Raw genomic sequence first — 18,244 nt, forward strand, 5'->3', positions numbered from 1 at the left:
TGAGGAAGATGGTGCTGCTGCACCTGTTCACTGCTGGTTAGAGCCAGAAAGACATCCCAAACCTCATCCACTTTACCATGCAAGCACTGAAAATGAATCTGCCAGATCTGTGCAGGCAGCTGGATAGCTGAAGCTGCAAGGTCAGGCCCTCAGGAGACACGAGAATTAAGTTTTCCATCAAAATGGATGTCCCTGGCCTGGCACATTCCCAGTTCCTGCTGTAAGCCAGGGACCCTATTAAACCAGATGTACTTGAAAAACCCAGAACAAAGCTTATGCAGCAAGCAGTTCCGTGCCCAGCCCATCTCCCTTCACACGCCATCCCCACCTGGCAGCCAGGCAGACCATCGCCCCTCTTTGCAGATGCCCCCACCCCAGGGGAGGCTGCCAAGGAACAGGCAGGAGGAGCAGCTTACCATCTCCTCCACCTTAGGCTAGGAATGATTCTTGTGGAGCCCCAGGCTGTGCAAACCTCCAAACTGGTGGACTCGTCAGGGACACCGAGGCCACGTCACTCGACTCCATTTCGGTTGCTCAGAGGCCCAGCCCGGTGGGACAATCCTGGGCTGGAGGATCCCCTTCCACATCCACCTGCCTCACTGGGTACCGAAACCCATCCCAAGGCAAGTACTGACTGGGGAGCCTTGTGTCCAAACCCCAAGCCATGCCGGGCAGCCACAGCATCCTCACCAGCACCATCCGCGAGGCCCCTTCCCAACCTGGTAATCGATGTGTGCTGCCATGGAAACCAAACTGTTTCCAGACCAGCACATAGCTGGCTGGGTGTGACGCTCAGGGCTGTGCCGGCGGCTTGCTGCACTGGGGTGGGATGAGGGCAGGGCAGGGCAAGGGCTGCTGGGGGGGAGCGCAGTGGAGTAGGGGAGGAGAGGCAAGGAGGGAATGGAGGAGGTGGGGGAGTGGGTGGGATGGGGCATGCTGGGGGGGCAGAGAAGGGTAGACCAGAGGAGGGGAAGGAGGCATGAATGGGGGACACAGGGGGTCTGCACAGCCTGGGCTGACTGAAGAGAATTAGGAAGCGTGAGGAGCAACTGTAGGGCATGGCACAAGGTCAGGCATGTTCAGGAAGGACAGGGAGGTCCTGGGACTATGTCTCTGCTTAGGAAGACACTCTTTGGTGATCCTGGTTATCCTGGGGCAGGTGGGTGCTGACAGCTCTGCGTGGGTGCTACCTACCCGCCCTGTGCCAGCTGTGGGAGTCTGGCACCATCCTCAACATCTAGATCCTCTTTCCCTGGGATGGGACATCAGCAGGCAGCAAAGCCACTTGGTTCCCCAGGACCCCTGGAGACACATCCCCGCTGCCCAGCTGGCGTGTGCCTGCACAGAGGGTCAGCTGAGGGCCCCCCACCCCCTCATCCATGAGGACATCATCCCTCGGGAGTGGGGGGCATCGGTTCCCCTCTGCATGGCCCAGAGGAGAGCCGAGGGAGAAGGGGATGGTAGAAAAGGTAGTCCACCGAGGGGACGATGGTCTACATCTTCACTTGGAAACTCTTCCTTCCCAGGGACACTTTCCGGCGTCTTCCAAGCTGGGGGTGAGTCTTGCCTTTGCCTGGTGCTAAGACCATGGCAAGCCCAGTGCCTGCAGATCAGCAGAGAGAGGCGCGGTGCTGTGTGTGAGCCCAACACAGCCGAGACACGTGGCACCTGTATGTAACCCGACTAATGAGGGAAGCATCTCTACTCTGAGCTAAGAAACTACCCTGTACAGCTATTAATCTTGCCTAGCGCAGTTCTGTGCAAAGGCAAGCAGGAAAACACAACAGCCACAGCCGAGCAAGCTCCCTGCAGCTGCGGTAGGAAGCAGCTGCAAATGTGCCCTGGTTTGAAGTGGTCCAGCTGTTTCCAAAGGGTCTAAACTACCTAAAAAAAAATCAACCATGCTTGGTAAATGAGATGGTGAAATGGTGGGAAATAGCGTCAGGTCTCCAAGGGGCAGTGATGGAGGTGGGAGGGAGTCTGGAGCTGGTTGGTGGGACTTCTCCTGGTTCCCACCTTAGCTGGTGACAGGCAGAAGTGCAGGCAGCCTTGGGGCTGAAGATGTTTTTTCACTGAAACATTTTGGTTTTAAATAAAGGAGACTGGTCTGTGGCAAACTGCTTTGTGGTGTTATTCTTACTCATATGCATGCGGAAACATCCTTAAACTGGAAAACAGGAGCAGGGAGACAAGAGCGGCCACGCCAGAGCTCCCTGCACCTGGAGGAGGGCAGCAGGAGCAGGTATCTTCCCACAGCCACCAAAGGCTCTTCACTGCCTCCATGTGCTTTCTTCCCTGAGGATGCCCCAGGCCGCCCCCAAGGATGTGACACGTGGGAAGAATCCGTCAGGCACAGGCACCCGGGTTTTCACACTTTTATTGTAAAGCTTTAGGAAGGGCTAATTACAATGGAGTTGGTCATCTGACAGCTCAGCAAACAGAACAGGAGAGAACAGAAAGGGGATCACGACGGTGTCATGCTCACTGCTCTAAACAGAAAGAATTACAAGGGAATCAATTGTGCTCACAGCGCCCAGGGAAAACCAAGCCCAAGGCCCAAAGCCTTCCCCACACAGGGAAATGCATCACACATTGAGAGCAATACAACCTTAGCAAGAGGCATTGCCTTAGACATAGGTCACCATCTGAAAAATAGTTGGGTACTTTACTCTGCCGTAGGATTTCTCCTTTAGAAAAGCTACACCTGCATGTACATAAAACTGTACAAAAAACAAGGCATCACAAGCAAGGAAATGAAATCTCGTATAAATAGAACCAACACTGAAGAGCTACAAAGGGGTTGCTTAGATCTTTCCCACGCAGCCCGCCTGCTCCCTGGCTCCCACCTTTGGTTTTACCCCTGGCTTGTCCTAGTGCAGTGTGAGATACAGTGAACCCCTCCGCAGAGGCATCGAACCCCCCTCCTCTTCCCTGTGCTTGTCTAGACTGGAGCCCGTGGGGAGCTTCCCCCCCGCCACGTGCACAGAGGCTTTATCCTTCTGGCTTATAATTGTGCAAATGAGCTTCTTTCCGACAGCACCTCCTCTTCGCCCTCCCCAAGGACTGATCCGCAATGACACAGTCAACTTCACCCCGGGACAAATCCCCAGTGCTCCCTCTCCCAGGACCAATATCCAGCACCTTCTCCTCCCCAGGGACCCATCCCCGCTGCACCCCACATAGCCTCCCGCCCCTTGGTACCCCACCGAGGACCCACTCCCACTGCCCCCTCTGTCCTTTCCCACAGACCCACCCTCTCTCCCCCCATGCTCCCCCTAGACACCCATTCCCCTCTCCACCCCCACCCCCCACCCCCCTTCCATCCCCACTGTGCTCCCCTCCAAAGACCCACCACCACCATCCCTCTGTGAACCCCCATGAGAATCACACCCCCCCCCCCATGGCACGCATCCCCAGCACCCATCCCTCCCACCCCTCGGGAACCCCCTCTGCACTGCCCCCCCTTGCACCATGCTCACACTGAGAACATCGCCAGGTGCTCCAGGAGACAAGACAGCAACTCCAGCCACAGGGCTTCGAGCTTCAGGGTCCCTCTGGTGACCCCGAGCAGAAGGTAGGGAGCCCACCTGCAGGCGAGGGGCTGGGGGAAGCTGGTCTTGGACAAGCACCCCTCAGATGTGGCTATGTCGCTCTCCCAGGGGGTCCCCAAGAGGGGCACTGGACACTGCCGCTGCCTGAGCCGAGGGGAGGCGTGAGCAGTCGAGTTGGCAGTGGAGTCAAAGATCCTGGCCAGCACGGCCAAATTGCACATTCTGCCCAGTTTGGCCCTGAAACTACAGAGCTACAATAAAAACAAGTTCAGGAGCGTGACCTGCTCAGGCAGCCAGGCCAGGGGAACATGGGCCCCACTGGGTGGCCACCGCGGGCAAGGGTAGAGCAGGGATGCCCGGATAGGCGGGTGGACATCCACCAGGAGCATCACGCCCGCCTCAAGCGATCCCTGGCCGGTCGGTGGGGAGCAGCAGCAGGAGGCCGGGAGGAGGATCCTGCCTCCTCTGGGTGGCACCCAAAGGTGCCAGTGCCGCCCGGGGAAGGTGAGGAGCAGGGCTGGGGCACGAGGGAGCAGGTGCGAGCAGGTGCCTTCTGCCACCCTTCCCTTGTCACCCAGGCTCGGCTTGCACCGCATCCCTTCAGGTCAACCGGAGCTGCACCAGGGAGCTGGCCACATCTTGCCACCACCGCCGAAGCAAAGGGAGAGGAGCTGCTCAGAGAGAGGGATGCTGGAGGGGGGGAGGAGGCTGGGCGGGGGGGGCCCCCAGCGCGCTGCACCCCAACAGGCACTACAGCTATGGCAGGGCAGTCTCTGACCCGCAGCGGCTGGGGTGCCCTGTCCCTGTGGTGTCCCCATGCCAGCCGAGCCCGGCAGAGCCATCTGCGAGCCCCGCGGTGATGGAACGCGTGGACCGAAGATGAGCTGTGGGGGGAACCGTCCTGCAGTTACCACTGGCCTCGCTCCCTAAGGAAGATCCCAGAGATGAAGACGGTCAATGCACGCATGAGTATGGGAAGAACAACGGTGCAGCACAGCCCCTCCCCACGTCATGGTGGGGGAGGACCGGGAAGGGCTACCCAGGAATGAGGCGCGAGTCCCCCGGACCCCTCCTGCCAGGGGTGTATGTGGAGCCCCCCAAAACAGGACTATGCCCCTGCTCCCAAGGGAGCAGAGAGGCTCAGGAAAGCGCCCAGGCGTCCTCCTCCAGGGAGTCCTTTGAGGGGGTCCTCTCCCCGCTGCATGCACAGCGTTGCCCCGCTTGGGTACCCTGCAAGGGAGCCGAGGATGCTGGGGCAGCGGGGACCTGCCAGGGAGACTGGTCAACCTTTGACAATGGAAGAGAAAGCCGGATCCCGTGAGAGTGGCCCTGTGGCCTAAGGGCAGCGGGAGTCCAGCAGGTAGGGGCTTGGTGGCCCCCGGTGTGACCCTGAGACAAAGCTCCTCCTCACAAAGGCAATGGTGGCTTACAGGCGGAAGGGACGGAGGTCAAAGGCATGGCACAGCCGGCCTCATGGGCATCCCCTGCCCCGGAGGAGACGCAAGGCGATGGGCTGAGATGCCACAGCCAATAACGACCTCCCTGCCAGCAGAGTCGGACTGAGGGCTTCTCCGGACCCAGCCGGTCCCTTGACTGGGGGCTTCCCCATCCCTCCTCCACCAGCCAGACGCAGGGCCACCACCAGAGAACCCCCCCCTAAAGCAGACCTCACCTATGGCACTGGGAAGTCCCTAGGGACCCTGCAGCTTATGGGCACAGTGACAACGTTCAGAAAGAGATCCAGGCTGAAAAATAGCAAAGTCCCTATGGTCCGGCTAGGACACTGCCCCTCTCCTGCATCTCCCCAGCTGCTGTATCAGGGACTGGTCACATCTCTATTTACAATATACATGAGTATGGGCCGGACGCTGCGCTCCCGCGGGCTCTTCCACGCAGCAAACCATTCAAAGCTGGAACTTGCTCCCTGTGGTTTGTTTCTGTTTTCTTTTTGTTTTTTGTTTTTTGTTTTTTTGTGTTTCTTGTTTTTGTTTAAACGTCTTTTGTTTCAAGGACAATAAAAAGTTTTGATCAGGCAGGACTTGAATGTCATTCCTAAGATTCGTATTTACAGGAGTCTACAGCAAAGAGACAGGCAGCTCGCTCCCCGTGCGCGGGGACACCCCTCATCCTATGCCCCAGGAACTCCACCAGCTCTGCGTGGACCTTTGGTACGTAAGCCCTTCTCCCCAGCCGTGCCCTCCGCATCAGGAGCATGCCCAGCCCTCCCTGGTGACGCAGCAGTTCGAAGACATGCACCCACAAGTGCTCGGAAATTGGGTTTCGGATGCTTTCATCCTTCCCACCCACCCTGGCCCCAGGAAACAATGGGTTAAAAAGGCGCTCCTCTCATCCCTGCCTTGCCCTGCCCTGCTGTCCGCAGAGCCCACTGCCTGGAGAACCGGCCGCCGGAGCAATAAAGCATTGAAGTTTAAAATGTTCCTCTGGACACTGGCCTCAGAAGCGTGTCTGCTCCCTGCCCCTCACGCCCAGCCTCACAGATATATCTCCCTCTTGGTGGTCTGGGATGAGGGGGTGGTGGCTGGCTGGAAGTCCGAGGTCTGGGTGAGAGGAATTTCCTCCATGGGAGAGTCCTTGCAGGGCTCATGGCTACTATTGGAGAAGGCACTGTACGTGGGGAGCAGGCGGAGGTTGGCCATTTTGGTGCTGCGCTCTTCTGAGAGTCTGGGGCTGCCATTCCCGACTTGCTCTTGACTCCCTCTGTCTTGGTAAGGCACAAAAGTGGAGAGTTTGAGGGCGTTCTTGGGCCTGCGGCTGGGGGAGGAGTGGCCGGGCATCCAGCAGGTATCGGAGTGGCCGAACTCTGTGCACTCCCGGGTACAGGTCCCAGTCATGGCTACATCGGGCAGAGGCCGGAGATCTGCAGAGAAGCAAGCGAGAACATCGTTACACACGCCCAGGTACCACTGGCTCAGGACGTGAGGATGGAGCACAGGGACGAGCAGCAGAGCCTGGACATCTCCATCCTACCCACACCTTCCCACAGTGGGAGGGGACAGCCGGACCCACAGCCACCCAGGGAGTGAAGGCAGAGATGGGAGGGGAACCCAAGGCTCCTGGCAGCCGGTGCCTCCCATCTAAGCTCACAGCCCCAGCTCCCCTTGGACAAGCATCGTCCCTGCAGTGGGTGCGTGCAGAGAAACGGGAGGCAGAGCATGGGGCAGAGGCCACTGAGCCCACCCCCTTTGGACATGAGCATTGCACAGGTGGAACTCCACAGCCTGGATTTGCACAGCAGGAGACTGTCACCAGACTCGTCACCCCACAGCTGTGGGCACCACCTGGACCCTGCTAGGCTCCAGGAACTCCCTTGGTCCAGCACCTTTGGGCACCACTGACAGCTTCACCATGCAGAGACAGGGAACTGCCCTAAACACAGTCAGGCTCTTCACTGCCCTGAGGTACAACCATATTTCCTGAGCACCATACTTGGGCAGCCCTGCCCTGCTCACCATCAGGCACGCCAGGCCACCTGCAAGCCTCCCCGAGCACCCATCAGCAGGAGCCCCAAGCCCAGCCAGAAGTCCTCAGATATCAGCTGGTCTCCCGCAGAGCCTGAAATCCCCAAGCACAGCGAAGCATACATGGGCAAACCCATGTCTACCCCCAGAGAGGCTGGACATATCTGATACTCATGAGTCCCTGCCCCAGGAGCGCCCAAGCCTCTCTGTGCACCAAACACCTGCTCCTGAGAGAGCCAGGTATCTGAGGGCATCAATAGCTTCCTGCTCCTGGCATAGCCGGGAAACTCTGACCACCAGCTACACTAGTTCATGGTCTGGTGTCCTCACATACCAGCCACCCTCTACCCCAGACACTGCAAGGCCTTCTTGAGCCTTGGCCATGCATCCTTTACACAGGAGTACCTGTCACAAGTCTTCAGAGGCCGAAACTTGGCATTTCCATGCAGAGGTGAGTGTCCCTCCAAAAGCCATCCCAGACACAAGCCATTCCTTGCCATCTTCCCCAACTTGGGGCACAACAGAGCCCCCTGCCACTGCCTGGGACACATCACTGGCCACTTCCACAAGCACCTGCTGGCAGATCAAGCCTGGTGCTGATGATGGGATGAAAAGCGGGGCTGCTCATGACCTTGAGACTGCTCTGACTTGCAGGCATCCCTTCTGGTCCTCTCCATCTCTCCACCCAGGAGCTCACTCTGCTGCATTGCTAACAAACAGCCCTGCAGACTGATGGAGGGAGATACTAAGGAGCTCTGGGTACCTGAGACATATGGGGCTTTCACCAGCTCAGGGCATGCCCCTTCTCACTGGATACACACTGGTACACATAATCCCCTCCTCCCAAAAAAGGACAGACCCGCTGGCACTCCCTCAGCCCTGGGAAGAAGCAAACCAGAGCCATTCACGCTGTGCTGGGGGCTCTGCCCTCGTCAGCACATCCCTCCTGCCACCAGTTCGAGGCTCTCGGACACAGGCGTCCCTGAGTCACCCCAGCACAGCTTTCACACACAGGGAACCCCAGGATGCGAGGGAGGTCTCTGCAGGAGAAGGCTGCATACAATGCCAGGAACGGTTGACAAGGGTCATAAGTAAAAGCTAAAGAGATGGACAATGGAAGAAGGGGCAAAGTTAGCAGCAAACCAGTGCGTGAGCATATCTTGCCCTAAAACAACCCCCAGTGACTGTATCCCAAATTCTCAGCTCCTCCGGGGGCTGAGGCACCCCAGTTTTTCCCCCTGGTTCCTGCAGAGGCTCTGGCACCCACGCTGCTCCCTGTGCTGGGAGCCACCTCCTGTGCCCCGTCCCCTGGCACACACGTAAGCTGTGATATCCTGGCAGAAGCCATAAGGACATACCTCAGCGCAGACCCCCTTCACAGCCTGCTCCGCTCAGGGGACTCTAATGAGGAGCAGAAAAAGGACGAGAGGGTCACATCATTGCACAGCCCCCAGCCTCCACACCCACCCTTAGGATCCTCCTGGACCCTTCAGCCTCTGCCAGCCCTCCCCATCGCATTGCACTGAGCCCCACAGCATCCCTCTGGTACCCACTGCCTTCAGGAGTCCCTTGGCCTCTCCTGGCCCTGCTCCAGCCTCCTTGAGGCTGCTTGGCCACCACCGCTGATCTCTCAGTAGTTTCTCCAGCCTTATCCTAGCCTCCCTGGAGCCCACTGGCCCTTGCAGGACTCACACAGGAACCTGAGGCAAAGATTGAAGCCACCTGGCTTGTGGTACCCCGAGCCCCTGCGTGCAGAGGGACTGGGGCTGTGCATTACACGGCAATGTGCGCGCGCACACACACACACACACACATGGATACAGCCCAGCTGGATGCGCGCTGACGTGCTCATGCACCACAAATGGGCACGCTCAAACGAACTCGTGCGCAGGGGACAGCCATGCTCATGTTGCAGGGTGCAAAAGCAGGAGCACAAGCATCACAGGGGACAAGATGCCCGCACAGGCCAGCGTGAGAGCATAGCTTGCCAATGCCTGTCTTTGGGGTCATTTGCAGGGCTGGCCACAGACCAACTGTCCTATTTCCTGAGCATGTGGAATGTTGCCTCGTTTCTTTCTCCTAGCTACAGATAGAAAGCAAGATATGAAACCAGAGGCAAGACAGCTCAGTTTTCACCTCTACTCTGTGCAACTCAAAGCGGAGACTGGAGCCTGTGTCCTAGATGATCCACCAGCTCTTCCTCTCAGGACAACAGGATGCCCTGGTGGCCACCGGTTTGGTCGGTTTTGTCTTTCACTTCTGTTCAAGAGGCAATATCGCTGTCTCTCTCTCATCTACTTTCCTACCGGACAAATGGGATGGCTCATCATCATTTCCACTTCCAGAAATGCCTTGGTGCTGCGCGCTCCCAGGGTGGGGAGTGGATGAGTGCCATCGCTTCTTGCTCTGGCAGAAGGTGCTTTGCTGAGTCTATGGAGGGTACTGGCAAGACCGAAATAAAAGCTACCTCTCCAGTGAACAAAGCTATGGTGATTTCCTCGTGCCAATGGCAGCTTAGAAATTGCAGGATCAAGCAGGAACGCTGTGTTCAGGGTCTTTTATTCTGGTTTCCCCATTGTCTGTTTCTGGCACTGAAGTCTTTTTCCAGCGTTGTCCCTTCGCTTGCAGTGAGATGCTGGCATCGGAGCTCTGCCGCTAAAGGAGCGTATTATGTGCCGTGAGCACAACCCGCTCCGCTTTAAAAGCCCGGGAACAGGGCAGGGTGTAATTCCTGAATAGCTGTGATTTAGAGCAAACACGACCCTACAGCCTAATTCTCAGCACATGCTAGTGGTTCGATGTGCCACTGCAGACAAGCAGAAACCTTTCTTTGGGGGTAAACAGTGGTGGAAATTTTGCCCACAAAGTGCTGATTCTGGATGCCCTGCAGTGTGGTGAGGAGGCAGAGCCCAAACCTCACCTTGGTGTCGAGGTGCCCACTTCACCTTACGAAGTGTACTTGGGATTTCAGATCCCTCCTCCACCCTAGGAATGCAGTTTTGTGACTCTGAACCCCTGAAATCTGAGAAAGTTCCCAGGTGATGAAGAGGATGGCCATGCCCTCTCCAGCATCTCATTCCTCCACAGCATCCTGGCCATGCAAAGTAAAAGCTATGTCTGTGCAGCTGCCACGTTTTCCTGAGCTTTGCCCTCTCGCTGCGCTCCTTCAGAGGGCTGGCCCATCCTGTTAACGGCATTTCCATGCCAGAAGGCTGTACTTCACAGCCAGGAGGGTTGCGTGGTTGTCTGGGCATTCACAGTCCTCACAGTCTTCTGGCTCCCCCCTTTCTATAGCTTTGCATTTCTCTAGCATCCTCTTGTTAGCTGCCTCGGGGCTGCTCTGCCTGGCACATTGCATAGGAATGAATCCAGGGTAGTAAAAGTCGCATCCCTTTGAACTTTTCAGATCAAAAGGGGGCACAGTTGGGGCTTCACACCGAGATGCATTCAGAGATGCACCCTGGGCCCTTGTTTTAGCTGGAGGAGGGGAAGCTCTCTTGAGCCCTGGCTCTGTTCTCAATGCTAGCGTGGCTGTTCTCATCTCCTGACATCCAGGGTACCTCTGCTTTTTGTGAAGGAGACTGAGCCAGGCTGTCTCCTCTGGGAAGAGGCACATATTGGTGCCGCTGCTAATTATTTCTCTCTATATATCCCCATGCAGGGCAGGAACACATCCTGTTGCAGCCACTTGCAAGGGCTCCTCTAATAGTATTATTGCTCTTAGTGGGGGATTTCAATAGTGCACTTGAGTACTGTTAGACAGGAGACAAAAGCAGGCAGCTTCATTCAGCAGGCACTTCCATCTCCTGCAGTAGATGTGCAGAGGTTCACTCGCCCACTGCAAGCCAGGTAGCTTCAAGCAGAGGCTGAGAGCCAGCCTCAACCACTTTTTTTTTGCCGCCATCTGCAACGTCCGCAGTCTGGTTTGATTCTCCCTGTCTTCCATTCGCGTCAGGCATCAGCACCGTGTGCGTGGTGTGCAGCACTGGGCGAGCAGGGATGATGCAGCACAGGAGGCCAGATCTTGTGGGTGAGGGGATGTAGTGGAGCAGCTCTGGGAGGGAAGACAGCGGGACTGTGGGGACATGACACAGCAGAACACGGCAGAGGATGCACAGAAGCCCGGAGGAGAGAAGCACAGCATGCTTGGAGGGACTGAGAGGTGCAGTGGTACGGAGAAATGGGGAACATGACAGTGTGGGGAGAGCAGCTTGGAGGCAAAGCAGGATGCTTTCCTGAAGCGTTAGATCAGAAAGACTCATCTTCCCTACCTGGTGGCACAGAAAACATTGGCCACTAATTTCAACCAGCTACCCCTGTTCAGAGCCCAAAAGCACTGTACCTCTTCTAGCCTCAGTCAGCGGGTAGAAGGGTAGAGCACGCCCCACGCTGCAAACTGTGGGCTGGGGTGCAAGGTATTTCTTTCAAAATGGCTGTCTTTCAGCCAGGGAAGGATGCAGTGTTTCCAGTACAGGCAGCTTTACCACCTCTGTTGCCCTGGTGTGGACACCTGGAAACACCTCTTCTCCCACACTGAGCCCTCAGGGCTCTGCAGACCACTCCTGGGACATCCCTTATGGCGGTGACCTCCCATGACATCATATCCCAGCAGCACTGTCCTCCCTGCCTGCCCCTACAGCATCTATGCAAAGGGAACAGCCTTCCCGGCGCTGCTCTTTCAAATGACTCCCTTCCCTACAGCACAGCCCCTGAGAGTAGGCACCATTCCCCTACTCCACCATAGCTTTCTGGGGCTGTTCTCCTGCACCATTGCTCCCTCCAGGTACCGCTCCCTGAAGTGCTCACACCTACAGGTACCATTGCCTACAGCGCTGTTCCCTACAGGCACCGTTCTCCTACCGCAGTACTGCTGACAGGTACCATTCTCCCATGCCACTGTTCTCTATAGGTACCACTCCCCTACAGCGTGACTACCTACAGGTATCGTTCCCCTACAGCGCTGTTCCCTACAGGTACTGTCCCCCACGGCGCGGTTACCAAAGGTACCACTCTCCCGCAGCGTTGCTCTCTACAGGTGCCGTTCCCCCGCAGCGCCATTCCCAGGAAGCACCATTCCCCCACGGCACTGCTGCCTACAGGTACTGGTCCCCTATGGTGCCATGTCCTCCAGGTGCCATGTTCTATGCTGCTGCTCCCTCCAGGTATTGCCTCCCCCCCGCCCCCCGCTGTCTTCCCTCCAGGCACTGCTGCTCTAATGGTGCCATTTCCTCCAGGTACCATGTTTTACAGCACTGTTCCCTCCAGATACCACTCCCCTGTGGTGCTGCTTCCTCCAGGCACCGTTGCTTCATGGTCTGTTCCCTCTTCACTACACCCTAACAGTACAGCTATTTGGATAGTGTGCCCCACCATCCCATTTTCTTATACCGGCAGCCCCATTGCTATGCTATGCTATACTATGCTATGCTATACTATGCTATGCTATTCTTCACATCTTTGCATCCCGGCACTGCTGGGATGAGTGCCTTGCACTATCCCACCCCTTGACTTACCCCTCTCTGTGCCTTTCCCCCACAGCAGCATGCCCGACCCAGTAGCCTGGAGGAGTCCCCCCCACACTGGCAGCAAGAGATGCTCAACAGCCTGTCCTCACGTGGCCAGCTCAGTGTGGGCTTCCTTTGGTGTACAGGAGCTCAGTGGTTCCTTCCCAACATGTCTTCCCTTTGCAAGGGCTTTTGGGAGGGGGGAGCTGTGCTGTAGGTAGCTGTGGAGCCATGATCTCCTTTGCAAACCCAGACACAAGGTCCCCCTTCAAGGTCCCCAGATGAGGCGGGCACGGCCAGTGCGTTATCCCCAGCGGGGAATGCCCACCCTCCAGACACAGGGGACCCAGAGTGGCAAGCTCGCCTTCTGCAGCTCCTCAGTCTGTCTCTTTTCTGGCCCCTGATTCCCACGTCATATATGGACATGACCAGAGCCCTCTACCTCCAGAGCAGCACAAGCACAACAACCAATTTCACTTTCCAGGCCTTGGAGAAGGCTGCCAGACTGCTGCCCATTTCCACAGCAATGCTCCAGAGATCAATGAGTACAGAAATATCGGAAGCTGAAAGCACAAGCGGAGACCTCCCCGCAATCCACGTCAGTCCCTATTTTTCCTAGACTGAGCTAACATCATCCCTACAACACCCAGGCAGACGGTTTGCAGGACCATTCCTAGCACTACAACACCCAGACAGACGGCTTCAGGGACCAATTCTAGCACTACAACACCCAGACAGATGGCTTTCCAAACTTAACACCGTCACTACAGCACGCAGACAGATGGCTTCTGGTATCTGAGACCGACCTGACACTGCCCATAAAGGTGGTTACTGCAGTTCAACGCCACACCTACAGCTCTCAGGGCAATAACGAGCAACACCGGCTCTTACAATAAATACTGAGAAAGATCCTCAGACTGATGCCAGCATACAGATAGATTTCTCCCAGGCACCAAAGTCAAGAGATATAATGTGCACAGCCATCTCCCCCAGACCCTACAGCACTGAGCACCTCTCCCCTCATGCTAAACAATAGTATCTAAACACCAGTACAGACAGCTTGCTCCGAAGTTAATGGCCTGTCAGCCCCCAGATGCACATGCGGATCAAACCATGGCCTCTGGAGTATATTACAACAGCACACACTAACTGCAGCACCAAAGAAAACGACTTCCCAGATCCCGCCAAGGGTATCACAGCAGAACCGGCACGTAATTAATGTGGACAGATGCACCCACCAGCCTCAGCCTCACCAGCACAGGTAGTGCTAAACCACTTTGTTGGCAGAGAGGGCCTGAGCCCAGGCTCCCAGAGGACATGTTCTTCCCTTGCTCACCATAGCTGGAGCTTGAGGGAGAACCTCCCCGCCGCTGTTACGTCTGCAAACTGCAGGCAGCTGTGTGACAGTGGCAGGCTGGCTGGGAAGCGCAGACATCCCACGGCCACATCGCCACGGCAATGGGAGGTGATCCGTACCCTGCACCAGCGGCAGGAGCACCCCGATGGATTGCTCTGGACACTGACCATGTTCCTGCAGGGACCAGGCAGGGCTCACAGAGCTCAGTAACAGACTATGGAACCCACTGGACTCCCAAAAGCACCATCTGGCCCCCAGCTTCACTGCAATCCCTGTGATACCCACCAAAACAAATTCAATCCCCCTATAACAGATTTTGTGCCACTTATGTGATCTCCTGCCCTGGCACAGTGGGGCTTCAACCTTCACTGGACTATAAAAAGCAGAATTATTACATTAAATTACTGAATAATTATGTTAAGAACTACCTTAATAGGATTACAGGGTTCAAAGGTTAGGAAATGCCAAAATTAGGATTGTCCATGCAGTCTTAATTCGCTTCATGAAAGTCTGCTTCATGATGCAGACCAGAATTAAGCTCTGGTGAAAAATATTTTCTCTTGGGGTCCCTTTGTGCCTCTGGGGGAGAGGACAGAACCACCTGGGAGATATACCAGGCTTTTCAGGAAGAAGAGGCTTTGCCAGTGAGACTCTACCCCACAGGCTGCAGAAATTGGGGAAGGTACAATGAAAAGGTCAAGAGATCACAGAAAATTACTTCTCTAAAGCATGGGGCTAGAGGATAGGGGTATTGCTTTACTATTGAGAAAAAACTAGCAATTTCCTTTCCTACCTCCTTTTGGAAGTGAAATATCTGGATAGATTTCACTGCCACTTTTCAAAATAGTTGGTACGTGGCATATGTCCACTATGAAAAATTGTGTCCTTGCAGTTAAGTTTGCCAAAACTTCAAGCAACTGAAAACAAAGTCAGGTAATGAGCGTTACTGGGCAATCCTCTTCACCCATGTTGCATAAAACACAGTAACAAGTCTAGCTCCAAAATGAAATCCTGGTTCCTATAATATCCAAACACTGTCCTCTGGCCAACCAAGAACTTCTCATGACACCTACAGACAACAGACATCCAAGAAATAACCACCAGAAAGGTCGAGGAGTCACACAATAACCAAACCATCTTCCCAGTCTCATTATTTGCTCCTGCAATATCCAGCCCAGGTGAGTAACAACTCCTGTAGTACCTTCAGGAGTGCACAAAGCTCTTGACAAGAAGTTGTGGGCAGCAGAGCAGCCACCCTTCTTCCCCCCCTGCCCAAGGAGGAGGGGCAGGTCCGAGCACAGGGCTTTTCTGGCTTTTGAGTCCTCTCTTGCAAGTGCTAATGATGGTTATGTAAATACGCAGAGGAACACCACCTGCTATCCCCAGGGGCTGTCAGCTCATGCATGCCTTGTATGCACATTCCTGCTACCCAAATACCTACACAATTGCTACTTCCATATTCCCACCTTGCCTTTGCCGATGCCTCCTGTGCATAGGACTCCTCCCAGGCCCTCCCGGTGGGGGTCCCAGCCTGGGTCTGTAGGGCTGACCTGTCCCCCTGTCCAGCCAGGGCTTCCCTGGGGACACATGGATGCATGGTCCAGAGCCTCCTGGCACGTCCCGGGTACCAGTGTGCTGCCAGCTGATGGGAGAGGGGTGACAAGAAGGGGCCAGGCCACCAGGGCCAGGAGCAGTGCCACCCATGCCGGTGAGACCTCTGACTACCCGCTGACCTAGCTACAGGGTGCCTACAGCTGAGGTGCCCTTGCCCAGCCCTCCGGTGGAAGGCACTCTCCAGCCAGGGTCTGCTGCATCTGGGTGAACGGCAGAAGAGCTGAGGTTGTGGCCCTTTTGGCACCAGGTCCTGGGGAGCTCCTGGTCCATATTATTATGGGTTGCTGACATACAGTGGTCCTCCTACTATCTCCCTCCTCCTATCTCAGAGCATCACTGAGACACATCATGGCTTCTGGAGGGGACTAGAGACCTGTCCCATGGCTCCTGCAGGAGGATTGTGCCCTGCACTCCTGCCACTGCTTCAGAGGCTGGGGACACTTGTCCACTTGCAGTGAAAGCCTTGGGGCAAGTGCAGCAACCCACATGCCCCAGGCCACCCCACAGCTGCCAGTCATAGGATGTGTTAAAGCAGCAAATGCTTCTTACAGAAGGAACCTGAGCGGCTAGTCCTTCAGCTTTACCTTGTGCCTGAGACTGTGAAAGGCAGGGGTCTAATCATCTCTGACCTAGCCCCTCTGCTCAGGCACGGGGGTCAGGGGGAGCGCATAGAAGGGTCCCCTCCAGCCCACATCCCACATATGTTTCCAGGCAAATTGCAGCCCCCCATCCCTGGGGCTGGCCTCAGCACCCTCCATCTGCTGCAGCCCACCGCTCCAGCCAGCCTCCCTCCAAGGGTTAATCTTCCTCCCTAGAGCTTCTCAAAGCTAATTAGAAAGAGCCTGAGCAAGTGTGGTGGCAGACACCGCTGCACTTATCTCCCCACTTCCGGGGCTCTGCCCTTATCATTTAATTAAAGCTGCAGTCGTGCTTCCCTTCCTGGCAGCAGCTAATCAGGGAGGGCACTGGAGCTTGAGGCAGCCTTTGCCAGTTTGCCAGGGAAGAAGCGGGAGAAGGGCAGGGAACATGCCCCAGGAAGGACAATAAAAGGGAGAAGAAGATAAAGAAAGAGTCCCTTTGTGCTGGCAGCCCGGGGACCAGGAGGGCAGCGAGGGACGGAGACCCAGCCCCAGTGCTAGTCTGCCAGCCATGGTGCTGTGCATGGGGGGACGCAGGGTCCTCTCAGCTCTGGATGGACCTCTGCGATGTCAGCCTGGGCGTGAGCCAAGAAAGCTGCCTCCACCACAGGCAGGCTTGGAGGCACTGCAGGCTAGCTCCATCTCTCAGCAGGAAGAGGACCCTGCACCCCCCACCCTGCCCCAAATCAGCTCTCCCGGCAAGGCACGCTCAGATGCATTCTGACACCAGAGCCCATGCGTGCCACATGCCCCAGAGGCAGAGCAAGCCACACCCAATCCTCCCATAGGCAAGGAACACCCCGTGCCATGCAGTACCCAGCACCCCAAAGAAAACTGGGGACCCCCAGAGTACTGGGGAAGGGGCATGTCCAGGAGGGATGCCAGCAAGCAACAGGAGGGATGTCCATAAAGCAACAGCAACTGCAGCAAGCTCCTGCACCAGATCTCTGAGGGAGGGCAAGGATGCATAAACCTTGAGAAATGCTATTGTCTGAAGGCCACACGACGGTGTGTGGGCGCAGCTACACAGGGATGCGTGCTGGCATACATTCAATGAAAGACTCAGCCATTTTGGGGCAAACAACCCCCAACCGATGCTGACAGCTTCTATGCCAAATTCCACACCTCTCTTCCAAAGCTAATGGGTCTTGAAAAGAAATTCTTATAACCAGTTAGCAGGGCTGAGACAGCATGTCTTGTTCTCAAAAAACAGCTGGAACCTCTGCTAAAACTTAAGAAAAAAAGAAAAAGGAATCAACCTGAGGGAAACCCAGCATGGAAAATTTAAGCTTTAGTGTTGGAAATCTGCTGAAGTGATAAGCAATCGAAAATAAGTCTGTATAATACAAAATGTCAAGCAGCCTGAGGCTGTGCAGTCTATATAATGATCCTTATTGAAGGTTCCAAAAGCTGCTCTGAAGGTGCAGCCTGGTTGGGAGATGTATGTGTGTGCTTGGCATGCTCCGAGCAGACGAACAGAGCAATTGTTTCAGCCTTATGCCAACACTGTACAGCCCTTCCACTGCTCCTGAAAAGGGTGGTCCTCTCCCACCATTGCTCACCTGGTAGTTCCTTAATCCTTCTAGTGACCTATTCATATGAGCAAGAATTAATGCACGATATTTTAATTTTTTTTTTTCATTAATTTTCAGCAAGACCATTTTTCTCACCTCACCTACAGGCTTGCGTCAGACGGGAACAAGCAGGTAGCCACATGCGCAGCCTAGGAGTGCGTTGCAAGGTGCGCCAGTTCACGTGCACGGGGACTTAGGAATACTGGTCTGGTTTTATATGAGCACTCTCTGTGTTTGCTCCTTGGTGGCTGCCTTTCATTGTATGCTTGTATTAAAGCTCTTGTGTCAAGGAGAAAAGAACTTGCATACGCATGTCTGCCTTTGAACAAAACCATTGTTAAGCTCCATCAACAATTTAATAATCTTTCACTAGCAGGACAATGAATCGGGGGATATTATTCTTGCAGGGGGGCCGATAGCCACACAGCAAAGCGCTGTTCAAGGCCTTTGAAGTCACATAGGTGTTTAACTGACAAAAGAAACCACAACTTTATGAAAAGGGCTTGCCACAACAAGGGGATCTGGAA

At 55.5% G+C, this 18,244-nt stretch overlaps 1 protein-coding gene across 2 annotated transcripts in view; it reads right to left on the minus strand.

Moving 5' to 3' along the window:
* Positions 1–3,456: 3,456 nt before the first annotated feature.
* The window catches only part of PCDH1 (protocadherin 1), a 54,589-nt gene continuing 39,801 nt past the window's right edge, over positions 3,457–18,244 (minus strand). Inside the window, exons 5-6 of one of the 2 annotated variants that reach the window (XM_076349874.1) lie at positions 8,389–8,431; positions 6,363–6,429 (exon numbers count right to left, since the gene is read on the minus strand). In XM_076349874.1, the coding sequence (XP_076205989.1) occupies positions 8,406–8,431 (26 nt within the window). In that variant the 3' untranslated portion in view covers positions 6,363–6,429; positions 8,389–8,405. Of the gene's footprint in view, positions 6,430–8,388; positions 8,432–18,244 lie in introns of both variants that reach the window. The other variant, XM_076349873.1, reaches the window with a different exon arrangement.

Source organism: Aptenodytes patagonicus, chromosome 12, assembly GCF_965638725.1.
Source record: "Aptenodytes patagonicus chromosome 12, bAptPat1.pri.cur, whole genome shotgun sequence".
NCBI classification, from domain to species: domain Eukaryota; kingdom Metazoa; phylum Chordata; class Aves; order Sphenisciformes; family Spheniscidae; genus Aptenodytes; species Aptenodytes patagonicus.